The following is a 16,194-nucleotide window of genomic DNA, read 5'->3' on the forward strand; positions in this document are numbered from 1 at the left end:
CATAAAGTCAAGTAAGATGATGACCCAAAATGTTCAACAATCCCTGGGTAGAACTAAAGGAGAGTGTGCCCTGAAGGCTGAAAAAAGTGGGATTTAGGATAAATAAAAAGAAGGACTGTGTCACATTTATGGAATTCATTGTCACCTGGTAATAGAGACTGAAAAAGATAGATGACTTCAGAAAAGTCATCTATCCATGTAATAAATTCTCCACCCATGTAATAAATGTTAACGGAAGCCAAGTGTGCCCTCGAGTAGCATCCCTAACCTTTGAGGTTGACCACAAACCAGAGAACCAAGCTCTTTCAAGAAACCTCAAGGCCATCTTCAAGAAGAATATACTAGTCTGCATGACGGTGGGTCAGACCCACTTAGCAAGCCTTAAGTTCCTACTGGAAAGCAAGAACTTCCTCAATGGAGTACACATTAGAGAATCTATCAATCTGCTAACCCATTTCTAGACAAATAGAGGGGAAATGTGCAGAAAGATATTCTTAGCTCAAACATCTCACCAGCCCAATACCAAAATAAAGAGACTCACTGGCCAGTCCCCGGGCTCCACAACAAAAAGGACCCCTCTTTGTTTTCCTACCATCTAGCTCAGTGCCTACCATCTAGCAGGGTTTTAATAACTATGGAGTGAACAAATTCTGCTCTAAAACTATATCTCCCAGAGGGTGTTAAGCTAATTATAATTAGTCATTTTTAACACTGTGGGATTAACAAAATATGGGGTTAACAACAAACACGGGATTAACAACTCTCAGAAATTATCAAAGTATCTAGGTTGGGATGGTTAAGAATATAGAACAGACCAGTAAAACCCCTTGGCTCCTGGAAAATTAACCACCAAGATCATCAAACCTAGCGAGATTAGGATGTATAGGCCAAAGTCAAAAACACATATGAAAATTCAAAAGAATGCATAGAAAAATAATTAGTTTAGATTGAGTAGGTTAAATGCTACTCATGTGATGCCAAGGAAGACATTTATTCTAGGGTGTTCTAATCTAATTGTTAAAATGAAATGAATTTTTAGTGAGCGTATACCTTTGTCCTCTCATGTATATACCCAAAACTCATCCTTTTTATGGGCTTAAGTACAATGGAGAAACTCAAGTATTTACCAAATAAATTAGTATCTCTGAGGATATGACAGTACTTATTTCAACAGCATAAATTTTATTTAAATTACCAATTATTTAGCACCAGTGATCTCACTGAACATTTCTTTTCCTCCCTTCATTCTCAGAGAAGATGACACTGTAATGATTACTTTGCTTCAGAAATCATGATACTTCAATAAAAAAATAAATTTAAAAAAAAAAAAAAAAAGGAAAGAAATCATGACCACTCGAATCTTCTTCAGCCAAACCTCGAACAAACTCTATGACCATGAGAAAATCGGACAGCCTCCATCACATAAAGAAGCAGAGTCCAGGGCCAGTTGTCCAAAACTGTTCTCTGCCATCATACCCAACCTCCGTGGGTAAATCCCACCTTACTAGGGGAGTCAGGGCAGGGGTGTAGGGACAGGGCAGAGAGTAGGGGTGGGAGGTGAGAGTTTCAACAGGGGAGGCAGCTGTTCCTGTAGCCAGCAAATAGTTGATAACTGTGACTTCTATAACATAACACTCCCACAAGAGAAGGATTCCAGCGGCCATTGTTTCTTATAAGGACAATGGTTTCCAGTCAACACAGGGCACAGTTTGTGAAATGATGCAAAGCACTGACCTGTATATAATACACACACACACAGAATTAAAGGATTATTAGGATACCGGATGTCCAAACACTGCCAAAATGTGAACCCACAGAGATAATAAAAGCGCGAGCACCAGCAGGATGAGAAATCGAAAAGGATTACAGCAACTTTGCGCCACACAATCATGTGCCGATAGCTGGGCTACAAAAGCCTGCCAACTCTAGGCAGCCTATACTGTAAATTCCATTTCTTTTTGTTTGCAAAGGACCTGGGAGTTTTGTGTCCTAAAGAACCATAGCCATTCTCCCCATCCCTAGAAATAGCAAGACATCGAAAGGTCAAAGGTTCAAAATTAAGGAAAGATCAGAGCAACAAATCAATACATCTCTTAAAATGAAAAACAGATAATTATGCACATACACTATACTCCATTAACACAACATGGGCATTGCTGGGACGGGGGTGCAGGGGGGAAGAACGAAAGAAATAAATAAACTGCTAATAAGCAAACTTGTAAATCTTAAGACCTCAGATTAATGGAGCCAAGCACAAAGCCATAAAAGCACCAGTCCTCACACTGACAGCTCTGGTTAAATTACGAGTAACTCCAAATGACACTGCTATGGTTCCTGGTGCCGGGGTAATAGAGAAAATGGCCCGGAATGACAGTCTCCCTCATGCCTCCACTAGGACCCTTACATAGCTATCATCACTGGCAGCCGACTGCTGATGAGAAGTCAGCAAGGGGAAAACATGGAAGCTTTGGGCAACTGACGGCTTGGTAGGAACCAGAGACCACAGCATCAGCCCAGAAGGCTGGTTTCAGAGCTGTCAGATACAAGTACACACAAGCCTTACACATATTCTGTATAAATATTCTGCTGGTGGTAAAAAGATGGCTGTGAGACCTCCAACAGAACACCACGATCAAATACAACTGTCACGGGCAAAGTTGTCATGGGCAAGAGTGCTATTTCCAAATAGGGCGTTAAGTATAAATGTATACTCCAAGGTTTTTTAAAAATTAATGTGTACTTTGTATAGCCACAGAACTTGAGGACTCCTAACGGGATCTTAGAGATCTTGGGATTCAACTCTTTTTAAAGCGTGCAGAGCTGTTAGGTAACTTGACTAAAATCAAAAAACAAGTTAGTGGTGAAAGCAGGAACAGCTCTCTCCACAGTTTGTTTAAAGCTTTTTCCACTCCGGAAAGTGATCTTGAAAACTGGTCCGATGACAAAGGCACAATTTTATTGGTCACCGTGATAGCAAGCAACAGAAGTATGCAGTACTAATTTCAGTAAGAGCAAAGCACAGCTGAAATTTTGAAGAGAGTAAAAGCCTTAAAGGTATGCAAAAAAAAAAAAGAGTTTTTTGTTTTTGTTTTTGTTTTTTTTGAAATTAACATTAAGTTGTGGAAGCCCTTCCTTTAATCTGAGTTTTAGCCGGCAATCTGTTGCTTCCATCCCAGTGAAAACTATGCCTTGTGTAGTCTAATTTGAAATGTAAGACCAAACAGATCTGGAAAAGTAGAGCTTTATCCTTGTACTTAATTTATACTATAGTGTACTGTAATTATGCCTGAAGTAAAAGTTATATTCTGAGTAAAGACAAAAAGCTCTTGTTAATGACATTCCATTCCCCCAATGTAGGCTATAACAAAAGGCTTCTTCATTTGGAGCCAACTGTCATTACACTTTGTAGCGTGTATGGAGCTATTGGACTAATATTTGTCCTGGGATTAGTGTTGGGATAACCAATCAGTTAACTCCTCCACTGCAGTATTTTATTATCCTCAAACAAATGACCAAAAGGAAAAACAGAAAATTGGCAGGTGGAACGACAACTATATTTATGAGATTAAACTCTCAAACCCTTCACAGTTTGCTGGGCAACTAATAACCATTTGCCAAGCTCTTCATTTAATAATGAGTCAGCTAAGCCAAAAGCAAATGTTCCTTCAACCAACCAATGGTACTACAGTCATATCCACACCGACAAGCTCCAATTATTTATGTAATGTACTTTATTTAGAAGAAGTACAAATTGCCCTGTACAAAAAATAAACTCCTCTCATTAGCCAATAAGAACGCAAGCTACCCTGCAGTATTTTGAATAACTGAAATTCATAGGAGATTTTGTAATTTATGAAAGCCAAAATGACCAGCAAATTGTTTAGGGAGTAATTCCTATTTGCGTCAGGATTCAAGACTGAGGACCAGAAGCTCACCATCTAACTGTGCACTCAGTATCACATGACCTTAGGTCATCTGAGTCTCTGCACTCAGTATCACATGACCTTAGGTCATCTGAGTCTGTTCCCTCATTTCATAAAACAGAGTGTCAACACTGAGACCCTCCCCACCTGGGGATTATGAGGACTGAGCAAAATTCTGTTTGTCAAAGCAAAGTAAGCTGTATATTACACAACACAATCACAGGAGAAAACACCAAAAGTTGCCTCTGCTCTCTGCTCTCCTGCTTCTCCGGCGCATCTCTATGTATCCATGAGTTAAGAAAAGCAACGAGCAGTATCTCCTTCACTTTTACTTACTAATAGTTCATCCATGCTGGTCTGGCATTTTTCCAAGTTGATCCGCTTTATTGCTACACGTTCTTGCCTGGGTTTACATAGAGCAGCCTGAACCACAGCTGTAGCGCCACTGCCTGAAACGAAATAAAAACAACATCAGCTATCAAGTGGCACACTGTCTGGTTACTATTTGTGACCCTCTTCACAAAATAATATCTATTTTTTTAAGTTTCTACTCAAAGTATTCAAAACATTATCATTTGACATCTTTTTAAAGAGTTTCTTAAGTCCGAAAATAATTCTATGAAGGAGAAAAAGGAAAAACTGCACTTTTCTAGAGAATACAAGGACAGTATCTGCACTTCAGAGGCTTAACAATCCAGGAAGGTGACCCACATCAAAAGAGCCCATTGCAATACAGGGTGTTCACTGCTGCCCAGAACAAAGGCTGAGAAAGTGATGGGTCTAATGTCACAAGAATAAGAGAGGGCTTCCCTGGTGGCACAGTGGTTAAGAATCTGTCTGCCAATGCAGGGGACACGGGTTCGAGCCCTGGTCCGGGAAGATCCCACATGCCACGGAGCAACTAAGCCCGTGCGCCACAACTACTGAGCCTGCGCTCTGGAACCCTCAAGCCACAACTACTGAAGCCCGCGCACCTAGAGCCCATGCTCCGCAACAGAAGCCACTGCAATGAGAAGACCGCTCACCGCAACTAGAGCAAGCCCGAGCACAGCAACAAAGACCCAATGCTGCCAAAAATAAATAAATAAATAAATAATTAAAAAAAAAAAAAGAATAAGAGACATAAGCATCTAAGCACACCCGTGTGGACGCCATTACCATCGTCTGATGCTGATGCCTTCCCATTTCAGTGCCTTTACAATATCTCAAGCTCTTCTCCCACTTCAGCCCAAACCAAACCACTCCAGCCTGAGCTACTTCAGGGCTTCCATGAGATGCTGTGACAACTTATCTACTCTGAGCACTCTTTGAGCTTGTTTCTTCCAAGTTTGCTCTACAATTAGAAGAACAGGAATCAACCTGAGTATTCTCATGCTGAAAGCAGGACTTTTCAAGGATGCCAAGCAAAATGATGCAAATGTGTAATTATAAAAGCTCTCAGCATTCATATGCATTTCCCATTTCTAAGGTTTCATGATCATTAGCTAATGCACTCAAATTCCTAAGAGACAGAGTCATGTCATCATCCATATTTTATAAGAGCAAAATGTAGACATGTAATGATTTGTGGCAGAGCACGAAGAGCTCCTAATCGGATCTGTATTCCGTAGGGGCAAAAAGACCTCCACGTTAAGGCATCTCAACTCTGCAAAGAATACCAAAAATCTCATTCTCATCACATAAATCCTCTCCCTGCAAGACTGCCAAGGAGAGAAACAGCCTGTGCTCGGGACTGTGCAAAAGGGGGCAGATGTGACCGTCCACTTTTCTCCTTCAAGTTTTTCTTTGGGTACTATTTCCCAAATGAGTCACCGAATATCATCCAAAGGGCGGGAGGGAGGATCTTTTGTCAATAAGGAGGGGAGACCAGTATTAGATTTCCTGATACGTGTGAGAGAAAGGCACGACACTTCTTGTGCAAATCAAGGCTTTCCCACCCCAAAGAAGTGCCCAAATGGGTGTGTTTAGCACTGAAGTTCTGCCCCGTGGTCTCATCATCAGCTCTGGCCCCCTGACCTATGACCTGAGCAGGTCACCCTAATGCTCCAAAGACAGGTCTCCAAGTTCACGGCTTCTGTTCCAGGAAGTCCCACCTGTGTTCACTGGGGAAGAAACTCCACAGATACTGAGCACCCACTATATAGTCGGCATTTTCCTCGCATAATTCTTGTTACAAGCCTGTGCAGTTTTTGTTATTAGCCTCATTTTATATGTGAGAACACTGGGACTTGGAAAACTTGCCCACACAGCTAACAAGTACCTGAGCCGGGATCTGAGTCAGGTCTGCAGGACTCTAATGTCCATGCTGTTTTCCTACCTCCCACAAGTCAGAAGCGCACTTCTCCCTTCCTTCCTTCTTTCGCCCTTCCTAGGAAAATATTTTCTGGCCTACATGGTTGAAGAAAAAAGAAACAACCTAGAGAGCCTCACTCTCTCTAGAGCTCAGTGCAAGGAGCAAGCGCCACTGTCAGAGGTTGTTTAAAAGGGGCTCCCTGGGGCTTCCCTGGTGGCGCAGTGGTTGAGAGTCTGCCTGCCAATGCAGGGGACGCGGGTTCGAGCCCTGGTCTGGGAAGATCCCACGTGCCGCGGAGCGGCTGGGCCCGTGAGCCACAATTGCTGAGCCTGCGCATCTGGAGCCTGTGCTCCGCAACAAGAGAGGCCGCGATAGTGAGAGGCCCGCGCACCGTGATGAAGAGTGGCCCCCGCTTGCCACAACTAGAGAAAGCCCTCGCACAGAAACAAAGACCCAACACAGCCATAAATAAATAAATAAACAAATACTTTAAAAAAATAATAATAATAATAATAAAAAAAAAAAAAGGGGCTCCCTGTCCCTAACCTCACTGCTTCTCCATCAGCTGTTACTACAAGTCCCACTGGATCAACCTCACCGGCCCTGCAGATCGCAGCATGTTGGGCTCAATCCGGAATGCTCCAGATACCAGGGCCAAACACTACAAAGAGCCCTGCTGATAGCAGAGTGTATTTTCCAGTCAAGGTCTCCAGAACAAGAGACCATCACTGAAGGGAGCCCCAGAGAAAGTGATAAGTAGCCAGTTAGCGCTGGGCCTGGTACCCAGCAGAGAAATCAACAAACATCTTTAACAAGCTGCTGATGGGAAGCTCAGCCCTACCTGTTGTAAATCGCCCCCCAGTCCCACCCCTCCATCCACCATCCACATCCCAGAACATTCTCAAATTGGGAAAACTGCAAAACAGGAGAGAAGAAAACAAATTCCCAGAAACGGTAAAATAAGTGTACGTAATATGGGACTACCACTCCCAGTCAGTTAAGCCCTTGACTATAAAAGCCTTCTGGCTTCCACAGACAAACGCAAGAATATGGACACAAAGGAGAATTCTAAAAAGGGGAAGGGATGTTGAGTTGGCTTTTGCACAGCAAAGGAAACCAACGACCAAATGAAAAGACAGGGACTTCCCTGGTGGCGCAGTGGTTAAGAATTCGCCTCCCAATGCAGGGGACGCAGCTTCGATCCCTGGTCAGAGAACTACATCGCACATGCATGCCACAACTAAGAGTTCACATGCTGCAACTAAGACCCGGCACAACCAAAAATAAATAAATCAATTAATTAAAAAATTAAAAATGGCAGAAGGGGAGAGGCAGCACGTGGAAAGGAGGGCCTCTGAGTGTGGAGTTCCAGAGTTTGGAGCCGTATGGCTGACAGAGTCTTGATGCTCCAGCCGGGTGTCAGGCCTGAGTCTATGAGGTAGGAGAGCCGAGTTCAGGACACTGGTCCACCAGAGACCTGCCGGACCCACGTAATATCAAACGGCGAAAGCTCTCCCAGAGATCTCAATCTCGATGCTAAGACCCAACTCCACTCAACGACCAGCAAGCTACAATGCTAGACACCCTATGCCAAACAACTAGCAAGACAGGAACACTAACCCACCCATCAGCAGAGTGGCTGCCTAAAATCATAATAAGGTCACAGACACCCCAAAACACACCACCGGATGTGGTCCTGCCCACAAGAAAGACAATATCCAGCCTCATCCACCAGAACACAGGCACCAGTCCCCTCCACCAGGAAGCCTACACAACCCACTGAACCAACCTTACCCACTGGGGGCAGGCACCAAAAACAATGGGAACTACGAACCTGCAGCCTGCGAACAGGAGACCCCAAACACAGTAAGTTAAGCAAAATGAGAAGACAGAGAAACACACAGCAGATGAAGGAGCAAGGTAAAAACCCACCACACCAAACAAATAAAGAGGAAATAGGCAGTCTACCTGAAAAAGAATTCAGAGTAATGATAGTAAAGATGATCCAAAATCTTGGAAATAGTATGGGGAAAATACAAGAAATGTTTAACAAGGACCTAGAAGAACTAAAGAGCTAACAACCAATGATGAACAACACAGTAAATGAAATTAAAAATTCTCTAGAAGGAATCAATAGCAGAAAAACTGAGGCAGAAGAACAGATAGGTGACCTGCAAGATAAAATAGTGGAAAAACTACCTCAGAGCAGAATAAAGAAAAAACAATGAAAAGAATTGAGGACAGTCTCAGAGACCTCTGGGACAATATTAAATGCACCAACATTCGACTTATAGGGATCCCAGAAGAAGAAGAGAGAAAGAAAGGGACTGAGAAAATATTTGAGATATAAGAGATTATAGTTGAAAACTTCCCTAATATGGGAAAGGAAAGAGTCAATCAAGTACAGGAAGCGCAGAGAGTCCCATACAGGATAAATCCAAGGAAAAACACGCCGAGACACATAGTAATCAAACTATCAAAAATTAAATACAAAGAAAAATATTAAAAGCAGTAAGGAAAAAAACAACAAATAACATACAAGGGAATCCCCATAAGGTTAACAGCTGATCTTTCAGCAGAAACTCTGCAAGCCAGAAGGGAGTGGCAGGACATATTTAAAGTGATGAAAGAGAAAAACCTACAACCAAGATTACTCCACCCAGCAAGGATCTCATTCAGATTCAACAGAGAAGTTAAAATCTTCACAGACAAGCAAAAGCTAAGAGAATTCAGCACCACCAAACCAGCTTTACAACAAATGCTAAAGGAACTTCTCTAGGCAGGAAACACAAGAGAAGCAAAAGACCTACAATAACAAACCCAAAACAATTAAGAAAATGGTAAGAGGAACATACATATTGATAGTTACCTTAAATGTAAATGGATTAAATGCTCCCACTAAAAGATATAGACTGGCTGAATGGATACAAAAACAAGAACCGTATATATGCTGTCTACAAGAGACCCACTTCAGACCTAGGGACACATACAGACTGAAAGTGAGGGATGGAAAAAGATATTCCATGCAAATGGAAATCAAAAGAAAGTGGGAGTAGCATTTCTCATATCAGACAAAACATACTTTAAAATAAAGACTATTACAAGAGACAAAGAAGGACACTACGTAATGATCAAGGGATCAATCCAAGAAGAAGATATAACAATTGTAAATATTTATGCACTGAACATAGGAGCACCTCAATACGCAAGGCAAATGCTAACAGCCACAAAAGGGGAAATCGACAGTAATACAATCATAGTAGGGGACTTTAACACCCCACTTTCACCAATGGACAGATCATCCAAAAGGAAAACAAATAAGGAAACACAAGCTTTAAATGATACATTAAACAAGATGGACTTAATTGATATTTATAGGACATTCCATCAGAAAACAGCAGAATACACTTTCTTCTCAAGTGCTCATGGAACATTCTCCAGGATAGATCATCTCTTGGGTCACAAATCAAGCCTGGCAAATTTAAGAAAATTGAAATCGTGTCAACTATCTTTTCCAACCACAATGCTAGTAGACTAGATATCAATTACAAGAAAGGAACTGTAAAAAAAAAAAACATGGAGGTTAAACAATACACTACTAAATAACCAAGAGATCACTGAAGAAATCAAAGAGGAAATCAAAAAATACCTAGAAACAAATGACAATGAAAACATGACGACCCAAAACCTATGGGATGCAGCAAAATCATTTCTAAGAGGGAAGTTTACAGCAATACAATCCTACCTCAAGAAACAAGAAACATCTCAAATAAACAACCTAACCTTACAGCTAATGCAATTAGAGAAAGAAGAACCAAAAAAACCCAAAGTTAGCAGAAGGAAAGAAATCATAAAGATCAGATCAGAAATAAATGAAAAAGAGATGAAGGAAACAATAGCTAAGACCAATAAAACTAAAAGCTGGTTCTCTGAGAAGATAAAATTGATAAACCACTAGCCAAGACTTCATCAAGAAAAAAAGGGAGGAGACTCAAATCAATACAACTGGTAATGAAGAAGGAGGAGTAACAACTGACACTGCAGAAATACAAAGGATCATGAGAGATTACCACAAGCAACTATATGCCAATAAAATAGACAACCTGGAAGAAATGGACACATTCTTAGAAAAGCACAACCTCCCAAGACTGAACCAGGACAAAATAGAAAATATAAACAGACCAATCACAAGCACTGAAATTGAAATTGTGATTAAAAATCTTCCAACAAACAAAAGCCCAGGACCAGAGGGCTTCACAGGCAAATTCTATCAACCATTTAGAGAAGAGCTAACACCTATCCTTCTCAAACTCTTCCAAAATATTGCAGAGGGAGGAACACTCCCCAACTCATTCTACGAGGCCACCATCACCCTGATACCAAAAGCAGACAAAGATGTCACAAAAAAAGAAAACTACAGGCCGATATCACTGATGAACATAGATGCAAAAATCCTCAACAAAATACTAGCAAACAGAATCCAACAGCACATTAAAAGGATTATACACCATGATCAAGTGGGGTTTATTCCAGGAATGCAAGGATTCTTCAGTATATGCAAATCAATCAACGTGATACATCATATTAACAAATTGAAGGAGAAAAACCATATGATCATCTCAATAGATGCAGAGAAAGCTTTCGACAAAATTCAACACCCATTTATGATAAAAGCCCTGCAGAAAGTAGGCATGGAGGGAACTTTCCTCAACATAATAAAGGCCATATATGACAAACCCACAGCCAACATTGTCCTCAGTGGTGAAAAACTGAAACCATTTCCACTAAGATCAGGAACAAGACAAGGTTGCCCACTCTCACCACACATGAAAGGATGCTCAACACCACTAATCATTAGAGAAATGCAAATCAAAACTACAATGAGGTATCACCTCACACCAGTCAGAATGGCCATCATCAAAAAATCTACAAACAATAAATGCTGGAGAGGGTGTGGAGAAAAGGGAACCCTCTTGCACTGCTGGTTGGAATGTAAATTGATACAGCCACTATGGAGAACAGTATGGAGGTTCCTTAAAAAACTAAAAATACAACTACCATATGACCCAGCAAACCCACTACTGGGCATATACCCTGAGAAAACCATAATTCAGAAAGAGTCATGTACCACAATGTTCACTGCAGCAATATTAACAATAGCCAGGACATGGAAGCAACCTAAGTGTCCATCAACAGATGAATGGATAAAGAAGATGTGGCACATATATACAATGGAATATTACCCAGCCATGAAAAGAAACGAAATTGAGTTATTTGTAGTGAGGTGGATGGACCTAGAGACTGTCATACAGAGTGAAGTAAGTCAGAAAGAGAAAAACAAATACCGTATGCTAACACATATATATGGAATCTAAAAAAAAAAAATGGTCATGAAGAACCTAGGGGCAAGATGGCAATAAAGACACAAACCTACTAGAGAATGGACTTGAGGATACGGGGAGGGGGAAGGGTAACCTGGGACAAAGTGAGAAAGTGGCAATGGACATACATACACTACCAAATGTAAAATAGGTAGCTAGTGGGAAGCAGCTACATAGCACAGGGAGATCAGCTAGGTGTTTTGTATCCACCTAGAGGGGTGGGACAGGGAGGGTGGGAGGGAGACGCAAGAGGGAGGAGATATGGCGATATATGTTTACATATAGCTGATTCACTTTGTTATACAGCAGAAACTAACACACCATTGTAAAGCAATTATACTCCAATAAAGATGTTAAAAAAAAAAAACGAAAAGACAACCTACTGAATGGGAGAAAATATTTGCAAATGATATGTCCGATAAGGGATTAATATCCAAAACATGTAAACAGCTCATACAACTCAACATCAAAAAACAAACTGATTAAAAAATGTGCAGAAGAACTGAATAGTCATTTTTCCAAGGAGGACATGCAGGTGGCCAACAGGCAAATGAAAAGATGCACAACATCGCTAATCAGCAAGGAAATCCAAATCGAAACCAAAATGAGATAACACCTCATACCTGTCAGAATGGTTATCATCAAAAAGAGCACAAATAACATATGTTGGTGAGGATGTGGAGAAAAGAGAACCCACGTACACTGTTGGTGGGAATGTAAATTGGTGTAGCCACTGTGGAAAACAATATGGAGGTTTCTCAAAAAACTAAAAGTAGAACTACCATATGACCCAGTAATTCCACTCCTTGTTATAGATCCAAAAAAAAAAACACACTAATATGAAAAGATGCAGGCACCCCAATGTTCATAGCAGCATTATTTGCAATTGCCAAGATATGGAAGCAACCTAAGTGTCCATCAACAGACGAATGGATAAAGAGGATATGATACATACATACACACACACACACACACACACACACACGCACACACTGGAATATTAGTCATAAAAAAGAAAGAAATTTTGCCATTCGCAGCTAGCAACGTGGATGGACTTGGAGGACATTATGCTAAGTGAAATAAATCAGAGAAAGACGAATACTGTATAATATCACTTACATGTGGAATCTCAAAAATACAACAACTAGTAAATATATCACAAAAGAAGCAGACTCACAGATATAGAGAACAAGCTAGTGGTTACCAGTGGGGAGGGGAGGAGGGGCAATAAAAGGGTGGAGGAGTGGGAGATACAATCTATTGGGTATAAGATAGGCTCAAGGATGTACTGTACAACATGGGGAATATAGCCAATATTTTGTAGCAGCTGTAAATAGAAAGTAACCTTTAAAAATTGTAAAAAACTTTTTTTAATTTAAAAAATAATAATATTTTTTAAAACTTTTTTTAATTTAAAATGGGGAGGGAGTGGTGGGGAAAGTCTTTTATTAGAGCCATACAACTAGAGGATTGTTATTGCTTTACAACTACAGCTGACTAAAGAACAACTGGCAGCTTCTCATCTTTAGAAAGAATAAATATGAAGCTTTAGGACCTGAGGTGATTGTCACAGCATGAATGGATTTAACCACTCATTGGACAATTTGGAACAGTCTACTTTGAATCCAAAGATTTCCTTCAGCTGTAAGAGAGATCAAGAACAACATTAGAGGTGCAGGGAGGCTTAAAGACCATCAAGTCTAGCCCCTCACTATGTGGCTGAGGACAGGAAGGGAAGGGAGGCAAGCTCTCATCAGAAGCCAGATCAGCCAGCACCTTGATATGGACTTCCCAGCCTCCAAAACAGTGAGAAATAAATTTCTGTTGTTGAAGGCACCCATTCTCAAGGTATTTTATTGTGGCAGCCCAAGCTGACTAATACGAAAAGCTTTCCTTGTCTGTTCTGAAGTCACTCTCCCACGATCACCTATGCTAAATTATGCCATATAAGTTAGAAGTTCTCAAAAACTTCCTAATTAATTCAAATAGCAGTAAGAGACAAGATTCAACTGAAGGGCCTCTGGAAGGCCTCTGTAATTCTCAAGTCTTAGGTTAGTAAGACCCTTGAGAAGAAGGTTAGACAGGGACTCTATCCAACCCTGATACTGATTCCCTCTGTGACACTGGCCCTATTTCTACCTATACCTCCGTTTCCTTAATGGGCATAATAAAATCTACCTGCAAGGCTTAATAACAATGAGTTTCACATCCCTGGAAAACATCGACTCAATAAATGTTAGGTTCTCTCTCTGGGACTCACTTCTCCATCTGTAACATGAAGGAGATGGACTATATCTGTAGTTTGTACTGGGGAAAAGAGAGAGGGCAAAGTAGCTCCAGGTCAGGACTAAGTCTCATTTTGCTCACCAGGAAGATTCAGTTGGTTTAAAAGGGGGGGAAGAGGTGGGCTAAACTGGAAAACCAGAAGACTAAATGATTTCTAAGGTCTGATACAGCATGATGAGTTTAAGATATAAGAGAATAACCCAGAGAATTCAGGAACAGCTATGAATTAATATCCTATAGCTACATTCCTCACTGAAAATGTACTTGGATATCTAGCCAAACAAAATGATTTTAAGAAGTCTTTGTTCATCCAGATTGCATGAGTTCATATCCTAGCCCGGCTACATACTAACTGTTTGTCCTTGGACAACTTTCGTAACATCTCCATGCCTCAGTTTCTTCCCTTGTAAGGTGTCAATAATAGCACCGAGTTCACAGGGCAGCTGTGAAGATCAAATGAGTTAATACATGGAAAGCCCTTGGAACCGTGCCTAGCACACAGGAAGTACTAATTAAATCTCAGCTAGAATTACCCCTCAGGGAAATCCCTCCAGGCCAGCTGGTGTCCTGTCAATTTGTCATGTTAACGCCACATAGTATTTCACGATGTTGATGTATCACAATTTATTCAGCCCTTCTTTTATTGATGAGTACTCTTTTTTTATGTCCAGTTCCCCCCCCCATTACAAATAGTGTAACAATAAACATCTGGAACTCTTAAAATATATATTAGTCGACAAGAACTTTCATGTTAAAATTAGGACATGGTCAATTGTTCAGTAACCCCTTCCCATAAATGTCAGGATTTAAAAAGCAAAAAGGTAAACAAGAGAGGTATTACATTAGCCTGTGACAGGAATGGTGGCCAGGGGAAGCAAATTCTGTCATCACATCCTACTTAAATGAAGAGCATCAAGCCGAGAAACTTTAACAAGAGTTTGCCCATCTCTTAGCACCTGAAAAAGCTCCTTAATTATGCATAGCTGTCCTTTTTTAGTGAATAGAGTCCAGAGCTGTATCAGGCTTTCTTTTTAGAGGTGCTGGCTGCTGGTATGCAGTAAACAAAACAGATGACTTTGGTCCAGCTGGTGATTTCTTCCAATTCTCTCTTTACCCAACTTGCTCGAGGTGCCCTATTTATGTCATGTGTCCAACCTCATAGCTCATGAGGCCAATCAGGTCCCATGAGGACCACAAGCTGGCCAGGGTGTGAATGGACACACACGTGAGCTCCACGGGGGCACAGCTGCCACTCTGCCTCAGTCCACTGGCGCCATGTGACATCACTGACCTACCGGGGCAAGATTCTGATTCTCGCAGAAAAGCTGAAAATCCAGAATTTTGTGTGAGAGCTCCTAAATTAAGGTTAGCAATTAATGTTTAAAAACATAAAAATATGGTAAGTCACATAAAAGCTCACCACAGGCCATATTTGCCTCCCTGGGTGACTGCTAGTTGGCTTCAAATGTGTACCCTTCCTTACCCGAGGGTACAAATTTAAAATTATCTATTCGATTACACATACGAAGTTGTCATTCTTCTAGATCAAAAATGGTCACATTTCCTATGGTTCAACATAATATGCGAATATACTCAGGACACGGGCCCACAATGATTTACAGCAGGTCACCACATGGCCATCCACCGCATCCTGCTACTTCATACAAAGAGAAAGCCATCACAGCTATTCGGTCGTTTGGTGCATTCTATGTGGAAGGAACACGGGCACAGTAAACTCTCAAGTCAAACACAAAGAACAGAAACAGTGAGACAGGTGTTATGTGCAATTTTCTGGACAGATTCTTTTACAAAACAGATGCTACTGCTGGCCTGTCAGGATACACCAGGCCGGGCACAGCAAGGCCACATTTCTCACGGCAGCTACAAACAGGTGACCCTCCTAAGCAACCTGGTTTGTGTAACAGCCAAGCTGGTTGAGTTATGTCCTTCTGCCTCTGTCAAAAGAACCAGTGACCAGAGCCTCCTTCTGGGGTTGTTGGAGCAGATTTAGAGCTTACTATAAAAAATTGTAAAGACCAGGGTGAGGTAGAGAAATGGCCACTCAGTGAATGAACTTGCATTTCACCACTGACCTGGATAAACTACCTTCCTTGGGAAAGCCTGGCTCGTTAAAACCTTTAGAGGTCACAGACCTCATCCAAAGAAAAGCAAGGCTTGTGTGTAACTCAGCAAGAACCATCTGATAATACCACAGAAAAACAAAAAGTCACCCGGGGCTCTGATCGTAAGGGAGATAGAGGGAAACTGGTGTGTTGAATCAAACTGGAATGAATGTCATATGCTCACCTTG

The 16,194-nt window shown here is 41.2% G+C and overlaps 1 protein-coding gene across 2 annotated transcripts in view; it reads right to left on the reverse strand.

The window, feature by feature from the left end:
* Positions 1-16,194, reverse strand: part of STK39 (serine/threonine kinase 39) — a 309,082-nt gene that overhangs the window by 238,763 nt on the left and 54,125 nt on the right. For both annotated transcript variants that reach the window (XM_061201249.1, XM_061201248.1), the window contains exon 2: positions 4,260-4,372. In XM_061201249.1, the coding sequence (XP_061057232.1) occupies positions 4,260-4,372 (113 nt within the window). The remainder of the gene's footprint in view (positions 1-4,259; positions 4,373-16,194) is intronic.

The sequence above is a fragment of the Eubalaena glacialis genome, chromosome 1 (genome assembly GCF_028564815.1).
Source record: "Eubalaena glacialis isolate mEubGla1 chromosome 1, mEubGla1.1.hap2.+ XY, whole genome shotgun sequence".
In the NCBI taxonomy this organism is placed as follows: Eukaryota; Metazoa; Chordata; class Mammalia; order Artiodactyla; family Balaenidae; genus Eubalaena; species Eubalaena glacialis.